At 49.4% G+C, this 19,927-nt stretch overlaps 5 protein-coding genes and 1 non-coding gene across 6 annotated transcripts; 3 read left to right on the top strand and 3 right to left on the bottom strand.

Annotated features, from left to right (window-relative positions):
• Positions 1 to 372: 372 nt before the first annotated feature.
• On the bottom strand, positions 373 to 1,413 carry GGS25DRAFT_403784 (uncharacterized protein). Its single transcript, XM_049258450.1, has 2 exons — positions 502 to 1,413; positions 373 to 450 (listed from the first exon to the last, which is right to left on the bottom strand). The coding sequence occupies exon 1, from the start codon at positions 1,273 to 1,275 to the stop codon at positions 586 to 588; it is 690 nt and encodes a 229-aa protein (XP_049113701.1). The 5' UTR covers positions 1,276 to 1,413; the 3' UTR covers positions 373 to 450; positions 502 to 585.
• A 28-nt stretch (positions 1,414 to 1,441) lies between these two features.
• On the bottom strand, positions 1,442 to 1,513 carry GGS25DRAFT_t84. Its single transcript has one exon. It is a non-coding gene; the product is annotated as a tRNA-Arg (tRNA).
• Positions 1,514 to 1,710: 197 nt separating this feature from the next.
• Positions 1,711 to 3,970, top strand: GGS25DRAFT_502549 (uncharacterized protein). The gene is made up of 7 exons (XM_049262016.1): positions 1,711 to 1,948; positions 2,127 to 2,813; positions 2,882 to 3,054; positions 3,124 to 3,231; positions 3,312 to 3,463; positions 3,531 to 3,662; positions 3,739 to 3,970. The coding sequence occupies exons 2-7, from the start codon at positions 2,400 to 2,402 to the stop codon at positions 3,762 to 3,764; spliced, it is 1,005 nt and encodes a 334-aa protein (XP_049113700.1). The 5' UTR covers positions 1,711 to 1,948; positions 2,127 to 2,399; the 3' UTR covers positions 3,765 to 3,970.
• A 1,038-nt stretch (positions 3,971 to 5,008) lies between these two features.
• Positions 5,009 to 6,822, top strand: GGS25DRAFT_533790 (uncharacterized protein; the record flags this gene model as incomplete). Its single annotated transcript, XM_049265712.1, has 2 exons — positions 5,009 to 5,616; positions 5,770 to 6,822. The coding sequence occupies 2 exons, from the start codon at positions 5,009 to 5,011 to the stop codon at positions 6,581 to 6,583; spliced, it is 1,422 nt and encodes a 473-aa protein (XP_049113699.1). The 3' UTR covers positions 6,584 to 6,822.
• An 859-nt stretch (positions 6,823 to 7,681) lies between these two features.
• GGS25DRAFT_524406 (uncharacterized protein) lies at positions 7,682 to 8,460 on the bottom strand (the record flags this gene model as incomplete). The annotated part of the gene is made up of 2 exons (XM_049264602.1): positions 7,682 to 8,038; positions 8,203 to 8,460. The coding sequence occupies 2 exons, from the start codon at positions 8,458 to 8,460 to the stop codon at positions 7,682 to 7,684; spliced, it is 615 nt and encodes a 204-aa protein (XP_049113698.1).
• Positions 8,461 to 18,394: 9,934 nt separating this feature from the next.
• GGS25DRAFT_403568 (RNA-binding domain-containing protein) lies at positions 18,395 to 19,871 on the top strand. The gene is made up of 3 exons (XM_049258449.1): positions 18,395 to 18,701; positions 18,785 to 18,890; positions 18,974 to 19,871. Exons 1-3 carry the CDS (start codon positions 18,480 to 18,482, stop codon positions 19,504 to 19,506), a joined length of 861 nt encoding a protein of 286 aa, XP_049113697.1. The 5' UTR covers positions 18,395 to 18,479; the 3' UTR covers positions 19,507 to 19,871.
• The last annotated feature ends 56 nt before the right edge of the window (positions 19,872 to 19,927 follow it).

Below are 19,927 nucleotides of genomic sequence, written 5' to 3'. Positions count from 1 at the left end.
TGATTGGCGGGACCCTATTTTGGGGACATCTGTCGAAAAATTGGATGTAAGCTTACGGCTTCTACGGGGAGTATGCGCAACGTGAACCGGTTGGGTAGGCACCAGAATACTGGGAAATCCTGCCATCCAACCGGAATGTGACTGAAATAGGGGGTTCCACGAATCTCTCACGGGGCGTAATCTAGAACTCTTCAGCTCGGCGCGCCTCATCCAGATTCCGAAAGTGCCAACATGGTGGTCGGACCTTAGGATTGGGCTAGAGCGGATGGCTGCTTATGGTTCGACGGATGGTGAAGACTGTTGAAATGTATTGGCCGATGATGAATAGAGGCCGATATTAGTTCGTATTCATCTCACTGACCTATCACAACAATATTATATCAAAGTGACAGTATCGGAGCCTGGAGCCTTGAGCCTTGACCTTTGTATCGTACCTCTCCAAACATCGCACTGTATCACATCAGTGTCATGTGCGATGAGCGGTCCGAGAGTAATCCTGACAATTTTGATATCGAATGCGATGCTATCTCGATTTGGCTGCGCTAATTTGACGGATGGGGAATCGTTCGGTACGGATCTTTGCTTTTACCAATCGACGGCCTGTCGCGATATATCTTGCGTTGGAGCGGATGCCCCATCGGCTTCGGATTGAACTGTGTCACCACTGAAGATGGCGAGATTTTGGTCCAAGTTCCAGCTTTTGAGCTCTTGATCTACGAGTGCACTCCACTTCGAAATCAAAGGGTGTTCGCTCGCAACATCCTCGTAAACAACATCGCCGTCACTTCCGGATCCTTGAACGGGATATGTCCAACTACCATCTGATGCCCAGTATTCTTCTGCGAATATGGAATCGACGCTGAGTTCACTCGTCGCACGTGATAAAAGCTGGTCGGCATATGCCATTGCTTCGTGACTAGGATTTTCTCTCAAAGCGGCGGCAATTCCTTCAAGAAGACCGAGTAATCGACCAGCTTTTAATCCAACATGGGCACCCAGTCCGAACCCTTCATCAAAACCCTGCTGAATGCTTTCTGCCTTACCGCTAATGATGCCATCGCGATAGCCCTCAGTTGTATGCTGAAGCTGCAGTCTTCTAGAATCTAGCGAAATCGCATGGTCATTCTCGGCCTGATTGTGATAGGCTTCAAAGTCTGGCGAATGCTGAATATCTAGGCTAACCATATTATCGATAATATTGGCACCGACGGGTATGTGCGCATGACCGATTTGTAGGTATTCTTCTTCGTCTTGAAGCGGTGGTGGCAAATGCATTATTCAGCAATGTACGTGCGATATCAACTGGTTCTGATTACAGAATTCTACGAAGTAGCATAATAAAAATAAAATAAAAATTGGGTTGAGATGAAAACTTTACACTTAATCACTTGACTTGATGATCTAAGCTTTGCTAGATACAAAACAAAAAAAGAAATAGATGCATCCTACGCCGGGCTCGAACCGGCAACCTTCAGATTAGAAGTCTGACGCGCTACCATTGCGCCAGCAGGACATAGATCGACTTTTGGAATGCTAGTTAGCTTATATGTATCATTATCATATCAGTAATGGTACTGGCACTGGCATGCTGCAAATAATAACGTTTTAGGGCTGTGGCTGTGATTATAGTGGCTTTCACAGGGTCTCAGTGCTGATTAGTCCCCACTCCGCTCACTCTACCACTAACATTGAACTGGGAACTTTCTTCAGCTTCTCCCGTCACAAACCACCAACCACCATACCCAATCATAGATGTTTTCCTGTTTCTTAGAAATACTTACATATTAATTATGTATCTAGACACTCTCTCTTACCAATACACTCTCGCATCATAACAGTTGATGTACCTACCGCCCCATTGACAAATCATGTAGTTAATCAAGTCACTGAAATAGATGATGTAGGTCATTTTAGGAACTCGCGGCATATATGGCGGACCAGAGAAATGGTAAGCAGTAAGTGAGACAGCACTTTTGCCAGCGAGTCACAGCCTTGCCTGCTGTGTTGAACATCCCAAAGCAGACATAGTTGAGGAGTTTGGTGTATATATAATTTAAATCCCCATGTCGCCGGCAAAATGCCTTATAGTACGTTAGGTAGCATGGTGGGAGCTGATTTGCCTATAGAGAATCTACGGAGAAGAGCATGACCACCCTTTCTTGGGTTTAAGATTTGCCTTTCAACTACCGCGATATGTAATGTGTAAGTAATAGATTGGACCCTTTTCATGATGGGTGGGCACGATAAGGGAGGTAAGTAGGAATACGTAGGAATATGTAAAAGAAATACTAGGCTATAAGAGTAGAAAGGGGACCGAGTTTGGGCCAGCCTACTTCGCTTGCTTGGTTTCTTTTTGCTTCTGCACGACTTTGCAGCCGAGAACAATTTTCACCGCCAAGATGAAGTCGTTCTCCACCATCGCTCTCGCGCTCGCCGCGCCCGTCCACGCAGGACTTCGCTTCGGATGCTCGTCGCTGACCATTCAGCGACTTGACCCCGTCGTCGAGCCTGGCAACAACCCCTCTGCCCATGTCCACCAAATCGTAGGCGGCAACGCCTTCAACGCCACCATGACTGGCGATGTTGGTGAGAGGGCCACCTGCACCACTTGCGAGATGTCCGAGGACTTCTCCAACTATTGGACCGCTGTCCTGTATTTCAAGCACCCCACTAACGGCTCCTACCACCGTGTGCCCATCATCAACAACGCTGCCCTCGCGGCTGGCACCACCGGTGGAATGACCATCTACTACACCCCGTACGACTTTTTCACGGACAACATTCAGCAGCAACCCATCCGAGCTTTCCCACCAGTAAGTATATCTACCTAGGCAATCCACTAATGCCAAACGTCACTACCGACGATACTGACAGCTTCTAGGGTTTCCGTATGACCGTCGGCAGTCCGGCTACGGGTACTCTGGACGAGGCCAAGGGCCACGTCGGCCTCCGCTACAACTGTCTCCGGACCACCATCGACCGAGGCCCGGAGATGGTCGACTTCCCCGACAGACCATGCCAGGGAGGTATCTTCGCTGTCCACCACTTCCCCGCGTTAGTAGCCCCTTTAGCCCCCACCAAAACGTGAGCTCGTACACTAGGTGCTAACCTTGGCTGGAATAGCTGCTGGGATGGCAAGAACCTCGACAGCCCCGACCACCAGTCGCACATGTACAACACCATCAAGTCCGACGGCTTCACGAACGCTCCCCCGTGCCCGGCTTCTCACCCGTATGTACCTACCTAGCATCGAGAGTCATTCTCATTTCCCCCTTTTTATCTGACAGAGGAACTAACTTACTTTATTCAAGCGTCCGCATGCCCCAGTTGACATACGAGACCGTCTGGGACACGACCAAGTTCAACAGCATGTGGCCCTCAGGCACGCCTAACCCCTTCGTCTGGAGTTTCGAGGGGTCCAGCGGATACGGCACGCACGCTGACTACATGTTTGGCTGGAAGGGTACGTTTTTAAAATTGAAAAAATTATTATCCAATGATGATATGATTTGCTGATGTAAGATCTACAGGCGACTCCCTTCAGCGCGCCATGAACAAGTCCAACTGCTTCTACGATGGCTGCGGTTCCATCACGAAGCAGACCATGGCCCAGGCCAACAAGTGCACGGTCAAGGACATGGTTGGCGAGGAGACCGACGGATGTAAGTCTTGATTTGATGCCTACCTGCTTGATAAGTGATCAAGGTTATATGCTAATTCTTTTTTTTTCCACTCCAGGGCTTGACAAGCTACCCGGTATGTAAAGAGTTCATTCCATCCAGCAGCGGTGGTGTGCTCAACGGGAAGAAGGCCAAGATCGTTAGTCTGGTTAAATTCCTTGTGTGTAGAAAGTTGAGGCTGTATAGTTGAGAATTGATGGTGATGGAGGGGGGAACTGTTATGTAGTTCTTTCCTTTCAACGATGTATATCGATTATGTCGTTTTAGTGAATTGGATGACTACATTATAGCGACGTTGTTATTGGTGCAGTTTGACGATTGTGCTATGCCGTGAATTGTTTGCTATGTACCTAGGTAGGTCATTCCTTCCTTGTCTATCTTTTATTGTTATGATGATATGATATGAGAATGAGGTTGAGTAAGTATGTACTCAGAATTTATGTCATCCCGTAGGTGGTGAATATCTACCAACATTGTATAGGTTGGTGCCTATCTACTACCATTATTTATATATACTTACCTACACAACTCGACTACAAGATGGAGAGAAACTCGGGCCGTTATATTTCAGTACAATATAGGGGCTAGACACCGCTACAGGGCATATCTAGGACCTAGTAGGCGGCTACAAGCCGACTTTACAAGGTACAAAATGGTGCCTGAGGCATGCCTCCCATCGTGGGGCTATCTCAAACCTTACTGCCGCGCTCGACGCGTCCTGATGCGTTCTAAGACCACCAGTCTGTTTATTTCAGGCCCGCTATAATGCAAAAATGTACCTACCTAGGTGACCGCCCAACTACTTTATCTTTCTTCTTCGGCGGCTCTGACAATTTCGTTTCTTTTCTTCTCCCACAACCCATCATACATTTCCGACACCTCCATTTCTTTTTCTCGTTAATACACACCTACTCACCCGCCGCCCCCCTACTTACATCATTTCAATTCGTTTTCTATCGTCTAATCTCTGTGATTAACTTGTGAAGAAGCTATCTGTCGTTAGACAGAAATAGTTATCGATATGGAGTCATCTCCAGAGCTCATCGTCGATCTTTACGACAAAAAACATCCCAAGTATAAAAAAACACTGAAGAACCAAAGCTCGCCATTGTTCGCGAAGCTACCTGTTGAGGTATTTATTTTATTTCTCTTCCCTTTCATTTTTCCTTTTTCCTTTCTTTTCTCTCATTCTCCAATTTTCATCTTCACCTGTTATCTTATGACTCAATTGAGAACACACACTCACGTGCTTTTTTTTTCTCAAGACCCGACGAGAAATCATCCGCCTGGCTGTAATAGCGGATGAGTATAAGAGACGATACACCAAGATGCCGATCCGCCCACAGCAGGTGTTCCGCAACTCCAACAAGTTCCACCGAATGGCGCTGGCGGAGGAAGTCCTCCCGCATAATTGGGTTGCCTACGACGACGCGGAGCATGACGAGTTGGTCGAATACTGGTTTGACGGGTCTTTCAAGCCCGCCAAAGAAATGCTCGTTGCTGTCGCGCTGTCCCGAACCTGTCGTGCGTTATACCACGACCTTGAGCACTGGGGCCTCTTCTACAGCGCCAACACTTTCGAGTTTAACAATGTCCACAGCGCCGCCTTATACCTGGCTGCCATCACCCCCCGCCGACGGGCATTTATCAAGGACATACACATTAAGCAGAACCTCTTGGCCGAGGGTGGTTGTGGTAGTCCCATGACCAAAGATGACTACCTGCTGTTGAGTGAATCTCCATTGGGACACCGCAAGCTTCGATGCACTGTCAAGATTCAACTCGGCGGCTTTAGTGCCCAAGACAAGACCGGCCGCATGCGGCACATCATAAACAGCTTGCAAGCTGTCAAGAACAACAGGATCACCGCCCCAGCCTTCGAGGTCAACCTGGGTACCATCGGGAAGAGGAACGAGCCTCCCGTGAGAGAATTGGTGTAGGACATCAAGCTACCCTGTAAGTGCCTATACCTATAACTATAACAAAAACTCCTCTCCATTTTACGCATCCCAATTCCCACCCCCCCCCCCCCCCCCCCCCCCCAAAAGCCTATCTGCTAAACTCGTTCCTCCTTTACAGCACGAGCCAGCACAGAACTCCTAGAGTGGACCAAGGACGCCAACCGCGTCGACCTAATCAGCCAGGCCACCTTATCCTACGACCTCCATTTCCCTGGCCCACTCCGCATGCTAACCACCCGCTTCGACATGCCGAGCGGCCCCGTCGCATCCCGCACGCGCGCCATGTGCCGCGCCCCCAACGACATGGGCTTCGTCTCCCACCGCACCGGCACTAAGTTTCACACCGACGGCACTATGTTCCCCAAGTTCGAGGCCGTCCACGACATACGCGAGTATGAGAAGGGCAGCGGCATCGAGTGCGAGCTCACCTTCGGCCCCAACACCAACACTAATACCAACAGCAACAGCAACAACGCCAATACCTGGGTAGACGTGCGCGCCATCTGGAACAACGCCGACCACGCCAAGGTCTACCAGTTCTACATGTCCAAGATCAACCTCGGCGTGCGCCACTCGCTGTTCAAGAAGATCGAGGACATCGCCGCGCGCCCCTCGCCCCTGTCCGTGCTCGAGGCGACCGGCGGCGTCGTGGTCCCGAAGAACGAAGTCAACATCTTCGGCATCCCGCAGCCGGAGAAGGGCGAGCGCTGGTTCGGGATGAGCCGGAAGCAGCTGGACGCCGAGGAGAAGGAGAGCCGCAAAGCCTGGAAGCAGCTCGACAGAAAGTGGGACGAGTGGATCGAGGAGGTACGGCAGGCGGCGTGGGTTGAAAAGAAGAGAAAGGAGCGCAAGGCGGCGTGGAGGGAGAAGAGGGGCGAGGCGGTGGAGAAGAGGAAGAAGAGGGAGGAGAAGGAGAAGGTGGGTAAGAAGGCGGATGCTTGATTTTGCAAGCTGAGATGTCTATGACAAGAGGGCCTACGACGAGAAGGTTTGGGGACGGAAAAGGCATCAAGACAACATAAGGGGAGGAAAAGCACCCAGGCTGTTTACCATGACGGCATCTGTGGTTTATCGAGAAGGTATCGTGATGAGCCGGTGTTTAACGAAACACTGTTGGCCGATATCGAGGAACACAAACCACAGATGCCAGAAAGGAAGGGAGGGGGTGGCTGTTTAGGTACCATGACGGCATCTGTGGTTTACCGAGAAGATATCGTGATGAGCCGGTGTTTGAAACAAATACTGTTGGCCGATATCGAGGAACACAAACCACAGATGCCAGAAAGGAACGGAAAGAAGGGGAGGTGAAGGGGTTGATCGAAGGACTGATACTGTTTTCTTTTGTTTTTTCCTATGTTTTCTCTTTTCCTATCACTCCTCTTCGTTGATGGCTTCAACTGGCTGTCGGCCAGGGTTCATACATACTTGAGTCCTGTGTCGACTTTTGGTTGTTTCCATCTCCGTTGTTTTTTTTTCCTTTGTCGTTTCCTTTCTCATTCCCTGTTGCAAACTGCTGCCTTCCTCTCTGAAGGCGTTGATGGACCTCCTGTTGTCGAAGGAGGTATACGATACGACGATCAAGTCGCCTTCGCAGTTGATGTGCGAAGGGTGAAGGATGAGGATAAGATGTCTACGAAGGAGTGGAGATGTTAATGATGGAACCGACCTAATGCTTCGTGCTTGGGTCGATATAATGATGTTTTGCTTATGGCTACTACGTTGAGATACCACTGGGAGCTTTTAGTTAGCACGTTAATACTTTAGCATACCTACATACGTGCAATTAAGGCTCGATTACATACCTCACAAAACCCGTTCAAGTGAAAGACACTGACCTGACCTAGGGGTTTTCACAGCTACTGGGTGCTCTTCTTGTAGTAAACTCACATGTAGCCCTATTTCGTTAATCCTGCTAAACCTGCTGACTCCATCGTCGCCAAACTAGGCAGTCTAGCTTCCTACTTAGCTACCTTATTAAAGTCCATAGCTACCCCTATTCGCATCTCATCTTCTATTCACTCCTAAACTGCTACTGGTTTCCTAACCAACCTCCACCACCACCTCCTCCCCATCCCCATCCCCATCCCCATTCCCCACCTCCGCCTCCTCCACCCCCCCTTCCTCCGGAACCTCCACCACCACTTCCCCCTCCCCCTCCTGTCCCACCAGCACTTCCACCACCTCCCTCCCATCTCCCTCCTGACTCGCCTCCCTCACAGTAATACACACCCGTGTACTCTTCTTCCTCTTCTTCCCATGTCTCCGGCGATGCCTACCGCATGTTTCTCTGCACCGGTTCGGGATCTGCGTGCGGACCCCGTTGATGCGGCGCGGGAGGTGGAGGCGGGAGACGTCGACGTTGGAGCGGAAGGCCAGGGCCCAGTGGTCGCGGTTGGTCTGTTATTTATTTATTTATTTATTATTATTACGTATTCTTTTTTCTTTTTGGGATGTGGGGGTTTAGTTAGGCGTGTGTAGGGTTAAGTAAACTACCTGCATAGGTGAGAGAGGCTTGGGAAAGGGGCTCGGAAAAGAAGAAGAAGAAAAAAAAAAAAACCTACACAGCCCTTCCGCCTCGCAACCCCCACCACCGCGCCCTCCCAGCCCCAACCCCACTGCCCGTAGTTTCCCTGGTGAGGAAACCAGAACATATCCTGCGGCCAGCCGTACGACGTGTAGTAGACCTCTACTCCCTCGCCGTCGTCGTCGTCCTCTTCTTCTGAAGATGTGGTAGATGAGGAGGAGGAGGGGGAAGAAGAAGAAGAGGAAGGATCGTAGCTGATGTAGAAGACGCGTTGTTTGCCGAGGATGTTGCCCATTATTTGTCTGTATGTATTTCTCTCCGTGTAAGAGAGAGAGAGAGAGAGAAAGAGAGAGAGAGAGAGAGTGTGTGTGTCTGTATGGGTATGTGGGTATGTTTGTCTAGGCCATCGAGATTAAGACGCTCGCTTGATCTACTGGTGTAGGTAGGTAGGCACGCCTACGTTTATTGACTTGCTAGCTTGGGGGTATTAAGTAGTAGATTACCTAGGGTAGGTAGTAAGTAAGTATGTAGGTAAGTAGACAGCAACAACCCTCTCCTCATATACGTAACCAAAGTGATACCGCCCTGTCCCGAATTCACCCAGTGGAAGCCAAAGGTAAAATATAGATGGTCTATCCACTTCAATACCTACCTACCAGGTATCCGGTATCTCTTTCAACCAGCATAAAAAGGCGCGAGCCAGACTATTTCAGCTCCCGCCGATGAGGCTGAAGACCGGTACAGGGCCGTATTTTTGAGGCGCGCTCAGTTACATACAGAGGTATATAAGGTAGGTAGGTACATGCCTAGCACACTTACACCGACACCGACACCTAGGTATTTACACAAACACGCATACATTCAGGTACACAGACACATTTACACACTAGGTATATAATTGTATACATAGGTACACACACACACACACGCACATCACAAATCACCACCACCTCAACCCTACCACCAAAACCAACCACAGAAAATTCGCACCGCCGCAACGGGACGGGGCGGAAGTGCGGGAAGCGAGCTGGCACGTCTCACCTTTTTTTCTCTCGGAGAGTTGAATAGGGTTACCTACCTACCTACCTACTGTACCTACCTACATATGTAGTACCTACCGGCCTATACATATATGTACTGACTGACCGGCTGTTGCCGTTGCGTTACGTGGGACATGTGATGGGTAGTTGCATGTATTCATACCTACCTAGGTACTTACCCACTTGTGAGATGGTACCTAGGTATACTACAATTCAAGGCAGACGTTGTATGAAGAGTGGAAGTTGCAAACATATCACCCAGCAGGTCTGATATATCACATGATCTTATTTTGATACCTACTACCTGCCTACACCTTAGCCTGTGACCTCTTGGCTTGTTTGCTTGTTTGTTAATGTGTGTATGTGTATGTGTGCGCGTGCGTGCCAGGAAAAGGCGAGAAGAAGAGGGCCAGAGGGAGAGAGAGGCAGAGGAAAGGACAAGGGAATAATGAGATTCTTACCCCCCCTATTCACTTCCAACCTACGAAACACAGCAAAATTCAAAACACCTTCAAACTCCAGGTGCCATCTAAACACATCATTCAACACCTTAACATTCATTATCCTGTCCCCTATCCTAGCCTCTGCCTCTACCTCTGCCTCCGCCTCTGCCATCATCTCGACGCATTATCATGATTAATACACGTGTGCTTACCTAGGTCCTAGGCACCTAGGGTAAGGTAAGGTAATTCCACAAGATACTACTATAGTCAAGAAAGCCCAAAAAAAAAAAAGAAACAAAACGCCCCAAAAGCCGGTCACAGTCATTGATACATTAATAATACCCCCTCCCTCCGCCTTAATCCCTCGTATTTACCCCCTCCTTATTCATCTCTCATCCCCAGATAATTAGTTCCTCATAAGAATCCCTTCGTTAAGCTAGGCGTGCGTCCGAGCCCAATGCTGCTTTTCCTCTTGGGCACCTCGATACCCGTTCCACTCAAGCTGCTCGTTTCGTCCGCATCACCACTAGCCCCGGTACCGTTCCGCCACGCCGAGAGCCGCCTGGTCCCCCCTTCCAAGACTGGTGTGCTGAGTCGCACGCTACCATTGACACTCCCCTTTTCCATCCGCAGGTGCTTCCACCCTTCCAATTCCCGCTCTAGGCGTAACGTCCTCTCCTTCTCCTCTCTCAATTCTCGTTCCGCCCTCCGGGTCGTTAGTTGGTTGTCGCTCTCGCTAGCTTGGAGCTCGTCAATCGTCTTGAGAAGTTTGTCGACCCTGTCACGTAATCGGGTTACATCGTCGTTGAGTTGCACTGCTTGCTTGTCCTTGCGCTCTATCTGGGACTGGAGGTCTTTCATGACTCGGTCAACGTTGCGAACGGAGCGTTGCGATTGCGAATGTTGATTCTCTTGGGCTTCGAGCTGTGATTCAAGCTATGGTGGTAAGGCAATATTAGTACCACGTCTTGTGAGCCTGCGAAACAAAGAAGACTTCTGTTTCGTAGGAGATTTTGATGATGACCTGGATTGTGATGGGATGGCTTTGGGAGGTTCTAGTTCTAACTCGGATGCTGATGGGGTTGTACTAACCTCCTGAATACGTTTGTGCAAGAATTTGATGTCTTGGCTGCCGCTTGAATATCCCTTAGTCTCCAGATCGACGAGGCGCACTTGCACTTCGTTGAGGCTCTTCTCCAGAGCAGCCTTTTGTTTGGCTAGGTCTGCACTTGCTTCGCGTTCTGCTGCGATTTCTTTCTGCACTTCCGTAGCCAGAGACTCGGCCCGTCGCATCTTCTCCACTGCCGCTACGGCAATGTCTTCTTGTTGAGCGAGGCTGGATTTCAGTTCCAGAATCTCCTTGTCAGTGTTGGCCGCATTGCGCATGGCTGGGCTCTCGCTCTTGGCCAGGTCTTCAAGTCCGGCCTTGGCTTCCTTGAGCCTGGCTTCGATACCAGCCTTCTCCCGAATAAGTGCATCACGCTCAGAGGTAATGTCGTCCACCGAAGTGCGAAGGGATCGGACTTGCGAAAGCAGTGACACAACCTTGCCCTGAGCTTCGTTGTGAGCGCTGACAGCTTCGTCGCGAGAAGAAACCACGTCGGCGAGCGTGGATTCGAGCCGTGCCTTTTCCTTGGACCACGTTGTGCTATTGAGTACTTCGTCATCCCATTTGGAGCGGAGATCATCCAGCTCTTCACGTAATCGGGCGATTTCGGATTGCTTGTAGAGCTTCTCCTCCCGTGCCAGATCGAGTTCCTTGGTGAGGGTGGCAAATTCGGCCTGGTACTTTTTGCGTGTCTGCTCCATGCTCGCCTCTTTGTCCTCGAGGTCAATAGCCCTCTGGTTTCTGTAGTCCTCCAGTTCATGTTGAAGACGCTTCTTGGCTTGCAGAGCAGTTTCGAGATCTGTCGACATATCTTCCAGCTTCTCCTCGAGACGTTGGTTCTGGCGTAGCATATCCTCCATGCTTCCGTCTGATTTTTGGCGTTGAGACATGATCTCCGCGTAGGCATCCTCGGCCTCCTTGGCTTGAGACTTGGCAAACTGTTCGGCCCTCGTCGCCTTAAGAACGGCAATTTCAGCTTGCTCAAGCTTGCTGAAATATTCGTCAGCACGACTCTTGTACATCTCGAGGCTGGAAGTCACATCCTCTAGCTGGGAGGTCTCCGCATCAAGCCGAATCTGCAAGTCGGCAAACTCCTGGAGTAATTGGTTGCGACTAGACGCTTCTTGCTCTCGGGCGATCGCCATTTCCTGGAGATCCGACTTAGTGTCTCGAAGTTCCACCTCTATTCTGGCACGCTCGTGTCGCATCTTCTCGAAGTGATCCTTGACATCAGACAACTCTGCAATGGCATCGTTGTGGTTGTGTAAGAGCGTACGGCGAGAATCCTCTTGGCTATTAAGCAGATCAAGAATCTCTTCGTGCGACTTTGTCTGCAAGTCCCTCACAGAAAGCTCACCACTCCTAATCGCCTTCTCGAGCTGAGAAACCTTCTTGGTGGAATCATCGAGCATGTCATGTAAGCGGCTATTCACCTTCTCTAGCTTCTTCATCCGGCGAATTGAAGGACTTTCGTCGGGGCTCGAATCTTGAGTGGGCGTGACGCGTTCTAGCTGGCTCTGTAGGTGGCGGTTTTGCATCTGTGATATTTGAAGTTGATTTTGCAGCTCTTCCAGTTCAGTCTTCAGGTCTTGTTTGTGGTTGAAGCTGAGAATATCCGCTGTACGATCAGATCTACCAGAGTCCGGAATCACATCATTTTCGTTGCCCATTCGCTGCCGAGTAGGCGTAGAAGCTCCTGAGTAACGTCGGGAATTGAACTTGCTTCGCTTTTGCGTGGGGGAACCGTTGAAAGGGGCCTCGTTAGGGTGCATTTCTTCGAGCTTAGGTCTCGTTGGCGATTCGGATCGGTTTGCACGCATCTCAGATAATTGTGCTTCCGCATTGGCTCGCCCAGCACTCTGTACGCGGAGATTTTGTTGCAGTTCCTCAATCTTCCTAACCATATCGAAGTTCTTGCTCATGATCTTATCGTGACTTGCGTCACCCTGAGCGGGAATCGAGATTTCTGGGTCGACAGCCTTCAAAACCCGTAGCATTTGCGCTCGTAGCTCTCCCAGTTCCTGGTCTCGGGAATCGATGGTTCCTTGCATAGCTCGGATAGTAGATTGAGCCTGAGTTCGTAGTTGGCGCTCAGATTCAATCGTACGATTTGCCTCAGCAAGTTGGATCGTGTGGTTGGATGCCGCTTTCTCAGCGTTACGGGCAGACTTGACTTCACGTGCCACTTCGTGGTTGAGATCCTCCACGTTGAGTTGCAATTTTTCAACCTTCTTTTCCAAGCCTGCGATAGTCAGGGATGAATCCACGAGCTGCTTGTTGAGGTTGGCATGCTGTTCTTCCATTCTCGCCTTCTCACGCTGGAGAGTCATAATCTGTCCCCTTGAGGCTTCACTAGCCCTCGAGCTAGATCGTGCAATCTCAAGCCCCTTCTGCTGCAGCTTATTAAGTAAAGCCCGATTGTCATTTTCAGATGCCGTTAGACGACCTTTTACGGTGACCAGTTCCCGTTCCAGGCGTTCCTTGGCCTGGTCATTTTTGAGGCCATATTCGCCAGATGAGATCATGAACTTGTTGAGATCTTCTATCTCATGATTCAGCTTTTCACACTCACCCTCGAACCATCTCAGCCGCTCTTGGGTCGCATCAAGATCCTTCTGCAAACTAGCCTCTCGTTCTCGAGCAGCGCGTGTGGCATTGCGCTCACCTGCTTCTTCGGCTTCCAATCGAGCCTCCTCGGCTTGGCTTTTCGCTACTCGCAACCGCCGAATTTCTTCACGCGCCTCGTCTCGTTCCCGTTCGACCGTTGCTCGTGCTTCCATGGTCCGTCGTAGTGTGTCTTGCTGGAGATAGAGCTCTTTCTCAATTGTTATCTTTGACTCCTTGAGTCGGTCGTGCTCGTCCTGCAAAGCTTGAAATTTGTGCTCGGAAAGGAGGGCCACGTCATCTCGGGATTGACGCTCTCGGCTCAAATCCATTTGAACTTTGTATAGTTGCTCTTTCAGATCCTTGATCTGGGCCTCCAACACTTCTCGGTTCTGGTTTGCTTGAGCGTCCTCAGAGAGTCTTGCTTGAAGCAATTGTTTAGCATCTTCTGCTTCACGCTGGAGATGAGTATGTTCGGATCTCATAGCCACCATTTCAGCTTGGACCTCACGCAGTCGATCGGCCGTTTTCTCCTTTTCCGACAGTAGCGCTTTCCTTTGATCCTCGAAACCACGCTGCTCGATTTGAAACTTCTTGTTATCTGACCGAAGAATCGCAAGCTCGCTCTCCTTCTTCATCACAAGCTCTTCGTAGTCTGTCGATGTCTTCGATAATTCGGATAGTTGTTGATGCGCTTCGCGGTTTTCTTTTGTCAGGCGCTGCTCCTTTGACCTAAGAGTTTGTAGTTCTTTTTGGGTGGCAGCAAATTTTACGTCCGCATCTTGCTCGCTTCTGAGTAATTTTCCTTCAACGTCTCGTAATTTACGATCCTTCAACGATAGTTGACTTTGAAGCATCTTAACCTCATCCTCGAGAGCGTTCTCTTGTGCGCTTCGGTCTGCTTGCTTCTTAGAGATCTCCTCGATCTGCACCTCAAGGTCGGATACTCGGGAGTCAAGTGCCGACTTCTCTTCTTCGAGTCGAGCAATGAGAGCGGCGGCCTGTTCCAACTGAGCTCGATACTTGTCCACGTCGTGCTCAGCCCTCTTTTTTGCATCGAGGAGGTCATCCAGCTGAGTCTCCAGCTTCTCCTGGTCCTCAATGGCACCCTTTAGTTCTTCCTCGAGCTCGGACTCGCGAAGTTGAAGTCGTTTGAATATCTCTTCCTTGTCCAGGGCTAACGCACGCTCACTTTCAAGGATTTGCTGTGTTCGCATTAATTCCGCGTTGCAGTTTCTTCTCTCTTCCTCGAGCCGAGTGCGATTCTCTGCTTCTTGTCGCATCTTGTCGCTTAATTGCCGAATCTTCTCATCGCGTCTCTTTACCTCGATAGCCGTTCGAGTCGCACCCAATAGTGGTTTCATCTTAATAAGAAGTTGCCACCAAGGATTCTCGCAAAGATCAAGATATACATTGAAGTTCCTCTGGATGACCCGGGTTGCTTCGGTGCGGTACAGCCTTTTGAAGGCCATACGCCGTTGTATATAGCCACGAGCAACGGACTGAAATCGAGACATTATCTTGGTGATCAGGGCGTCGCGCTGCTCTTCTAATTCGGCAAGAACACCAGCTCGGAAGAACACCTTCGTGAGACCGACACGGAACAGGGACCTGTCGATACCTAGCTTATCCAGCATTAACGCCGCAGCCGCCTGCCCTTCCAGTAACCCCTTTGGTATGTCCTTGCAGAGAACTTCATATCGCTGTCGGAATTCTGCGAAAGAAAGTCGATTAGGGAAACCAGTTCGAGCGATTCTTATGCCTTCCAGTACACCATTGCATCTCAGCTGGTCAAGAACGAGTAGCGCGTTAAATTGCTTAGGGCGCTTCTTATGATTCGGAAGGATACAGCGGACGAAATGAGGGTGAGTACATTGGAGCTGCGACATAAGGCTGGACAACTGCTCCTTGTGTCTCTGTGCAACGGTGCGGAAGAGCCCCTTCTTGACTCTACTACGAGGACCGCTATTGCTGTCATCAGTATCGGCACAGTCCAAGAACAGGTTCGCGACATGCTTGTCTGTGGAGGTGGCCAATAGCCGTGTTACATTGTCGTTTAAGGGGTCTTTATTCTTTTCTAACCAACCCTCGGTGGAATATTCTACTTCGGCCGCATAATGGGTAAGAACGAATCCTTGACGAGCCCCAGGACGCGATGTTCGATATTTGGTAGATTTTTTATCCCACAATGAGTTCAGTTTCTCGGTGAATGATTTATCGGTCGCTTTTGGCATGACGCTATCTTCGTCAAGACAAGAGAATATACCAATAGGGTTCGGTAGCTCGATGAGATCGATGGTCGGCTGTAGGTCGCGGCCGAAATCGATGAACTTCCACTCAATCTGCTCTCTTGCATACTCCTCCTGCTCGAGGACAAACATGTGATGGTTGAAGAATTGCTGAAGCTTTTCATTGGTGTAGTTAATGCAGAGCTGTTCGAAACTATTTTCTTCGAAGATCTCGAAACCTGCAATATCGAGCACTCCAATAAAACGCGCGTCGTCGATGCCCATACCAGTCCGGTCAAGCTGGTGATTTATTCTTGTGACGAGATCCCCGAAACCCCGTTCGTATATACCTTTGGCCAAAGAATCGATGCCGAGTCGTACTTGTTCAGGGGTTTGAACCTTCTCCACCCACTCACGACCTGCCTTGACTTTTGGATGAAGTAGCCCTTGCAAGAAAGGCTCTAGGGGCACTCCCAAAAGCTTACAAACTCGGGCGGCAACTTCCTTTGCATCTGGGGCAAGGCGAGCCTGGTCGGCCATGCGACTTTCTTTGACAACGGTGATGTTGCCAAGGTGTAAAACAGCTGCGACGGTACGTAGAATAGCACTTTGATCCTTGTCAGAGAACTTCATCACGTCGAAGGCCTCTAGTAAAGATTCCCACTCGTCGAGATCCGAGACGCCGGATATCGTATCGTGGCCTTCTCGGGTGTAAGCAAAATCTTCCACCTCGAAATCGTCCAGCAGAAAGTCGCGTCTCATTTCCTGATTTGCGCCCTTTAAGAGCTGGTAGAACACATGGTAATTTCGCTCCTGGGGGTTGATACGGACCACTCTAGATTTCTCCAACAGGTACCAATCGATGAAGGCGCCAGCAATAGCTCCATTGCGAGTGAACTCGATACGAATGAATTTTCCGAATCGGGAAGAGTTGTTGTTTCTTACAGTTTGCGCATTACCAAAGGCTTCGAGTATAGGATTGGCCCTTAGGATTTGCTGAGAGAGTGTAGACTGCTGCCCCCTGCCCTTCACTGGAGACTCCGAATGGGCTACCGCGGCAAGGTATTGAATGACCTTCTTTGTATTCTCGGTCTTTCCTGCACCAGATTCACCCGTGACCAATATGCTCTGATTCTCCCCTTCATCCACTAGGTTTCGAAACGTCTCGTCCGCCATAGCAAAAATATGTGGCTTAGTGTCCTCTCTGCTTCGGCCCTTGTACCTATTGACGTACTCGTTCGTATATATCGGTAGAGGACAGTAGGGATTCACAGTGACCAAGAACAAGCCAGAGTAAGTGTATATTAAGTCGGCTTGATATCTCATATGAAGGTTATGAACAACGGATGCTTCGTTGAGGTGCGTTAGCTCTGCCATATCGTTTGCCTTGTCGAATTTGGCTGGGTTGACTTTATCGACGCTTTCGCTGTCCACCTCCCGTTGCTAAGCATTGAGTTAGTACCAGTAAATACAAATCCCCAAGAGAAGTAGCACTTACGGTCCCATCGTCACATTGTACTAATATACGACCCTCGCCGAGCTCCTCCACGATCCAACCTTTGACGAAGGCAGCTTGTGGGTCCTTAAGCCAAACATATCTTTTGCCAGAGAAGTCATTTTCACCCTCAATTCCTTTGACAGGGTCTAAGGACCTCCGCATTTCTTCGGTTTTGATGAAGGATGGTGCAAATGTGGTCGAGTTTGGGCCATTGCCTTTAGAGTCGACCCGGTGAGGTCGTGGGCCATTGGAGCCAACGGGAAGTAAATTAGCTGCACCTACTGATGCTTGCGATTGTGCGCGAGCATGTGATGGTGGTGTGGTACCCCTCGGTAGGAGAGAGGGTTGGGGGAGAAATATAGCTGATTTTGGTCTACCGACACCGCTCGAAACCGGCGAGGGCGAAGGTGAGATCTTCCGAGCGAAGGGATTATTTCGTTGTGACATGTTGGGCACATCCAATATCGAAGTAGACAATATGTAGAATCTTGAACTAGAGCATTAAGCTCATTGAAAGTAGGTATGTCCTGTAATCGTTGTCGGTAGCGTTATACAAGAAGAGAGGTAGTATGAATGGTGAAAATGGGTATCTCGAGGTAGGATGCCATAGAATAGGTAACACAAAGTGTGGCGTCCCAGACAAAATTAATGTTGATATGGAACACAATTAGAAATGAAACCAAAATCTTCGTTTCCGAACTTTTCTCAGAGGATTTGTTCCTTCTGCCGTACAGTTTATTTTTCTCCAAGTCGCAACGACGATGCTTCAAGAAGGTTAAATTTACTTGTTGACATCCAACGGGAAAGCCCAGCAACGGTTGTGTGGGGGGAGTAAACAGTGCTTGCCCAATGCTTATCGACTTAATTATTTTAGTGCGCCCCCACCTATGTAGATTAGTGGACCAATCCAGCTTGGGCTTCCGAATTTTAAGCAATGACCAAGTAGCTGCCAAGTTTCAACGCTTGGGCTGCCCTACCTAGTGTAATCCTGGTCAATTGAATCGGAACTAGTGTATTTCCGTCGTATGTGAGAATTGGAATTGTAACTTTGAATTGGAAAAGGTCGAGTTCAATATTCAAAAAATAATCCCTGCATGGTTTATCCTTTTTACCTACATGTAACTAGTACTCAGTACCTAGTACTGCACATATGTCATATGGTGCTTGCATCTGGTACATATGTACCTGGTAGTTACATGCTTAACACTAGCGTTCATCATTGAATGCTAGGCTGGATAGGTACCAAGGCACCTACAGTACATGCTTTAAGCTCCATACTACGGCAGTTACATCAGTTACTTAGATTCTTCGTTTTCAATCCGAAAATTCTAAGCTTTGACAACTTCATCCTCAACAACAAACACCGTTGTTGAAGAAATAATCATTTGTCAACATGGATTCTCGATCGCCTTCGCGAGAGCGTTACGTATCGCGCTCTCCCACTCCTAAATCGCGTTATTCGCCGTCACCTTCACCAGCTCGGCGACGTCGATCTCCTTCCCCTACGCCTCGTCGCAATGGTAGACTTCGTAGTGAAAGCAGAGGCCCGAGTCGCGACCTTGATGACCGTGACGATCGTGGTAGAAGCGAGAGCCCTCTTAAAGGCAGTACCAAGGTTAGTAACTCACATCCATATCTGCAAACTAATATATTCTTTCTTTAAATGGATCTCCCTTCTAACGTTATCCCGGGTTACAGATTGTCGTTGAGAAGTTAACCAAAACCATCAATGAGGATCACTTGCACGAGATATTTGGCCAGTATGGCCCTATCAAGGACCTGGAACTGCCCAAGAGCCGACCTCGTGAGTTCTATCTTTTTCTTCCCCTAGCTGACTCTCTTACATACCCGATCTAAACTCAAGGGCTAACTTTTGGCTTAAAATAGACAATACAAACCGTAGTACGGCTTATATTCTTTACGACCATGAGGCAGATGCAGAGGCGGCCATTGCTCACATGCACGAAGCCTCTGTTGACGGCGCCATCATCAACGTATCCATTGTCCTACCCCGACGCAAGTTATCCCTTCCTCCACCAACTGCAAGCCGAGGTGCAAATATCGACCCTCGCCTTCCCGCTCCTGGTTCCAGAGGTGGTGGTAGAGCTGGTGGACCCGGTTCCTCTGGCGGAAGAGGCGGTAGCTTTGGCGGGGGAAGACCACCTCGATCATCCCCGCGCCACGGACGGGCAGGTCGCGACAGCTTCGATACCTACCGGCCACGCTCCTATTCAAGATCTCCTCACCGCCGTAACCGCAGTCCTACTGGATCATACGGCTCCAGATCCCGATCTCCCCCTAGACGACGAGGTGGAAGGAAAGATAATTACGACGATTACGATGACCGACGACGTAGTCCTAGCTACGATAGCGTGCGAGGCCGCAGTCGTTCCCGTAGTCGGGGCAGAGGATATCGTTAAGCAGGGAGGATTAGGGATTAGGGCGATTGCATTTAGATGGGCGTCTGGTAGGTTATTCGGTTTAAGGCCAAAGACGATAAGTGTCTTACGTATTATTGACATCAACTATTCTCTGGCCATTGACTACTACCTACTCAGTACTAGATAGTAGGTATGGATCTTGGTGTCCGTATGTTCACCCGTCTTTTTTTTCCTTTTTTTTTTTTCTGGCTGTCTCGGATCAGCTGCTCATGGTCCTCTAGGGCAACGGAATACCGATCATAATGGTTTGTGGGCATGCGTGCCACATCTGACGACAGCCTCCACTCCGTATCATAAAAGGACGGGCCATATTGTCGCCCATCTGCTATACGTGCGTTTTAGAGTCGCTCTACCGTCTAATAACATACGAGGAATTACTTGACTTCAAGTTTGCCCTGAT

The sequence above is a fragment of the Hypoxylon fragiforme genome, assembly GCF_022984875.1.
Source record: "Hypoxylon fragiforme strain CBS 206.31 chromosome Unknown GGS25scaffold_8, whole genome shotgun sequence".
In the NCBI taxonomy this organism is placed as follows: domain Eukaryota; kingdom Fungi; phylum Ascomycota; class Sordariomycetes; order Xylariales; family Hypoxylaceae; genus Hypoxylon; species Hypoxylon fragiforme.
Note: the sequence above shows the minus strand (reverse complement) of the source record. Positions and strands in the feature narration are given on the sequence as shown.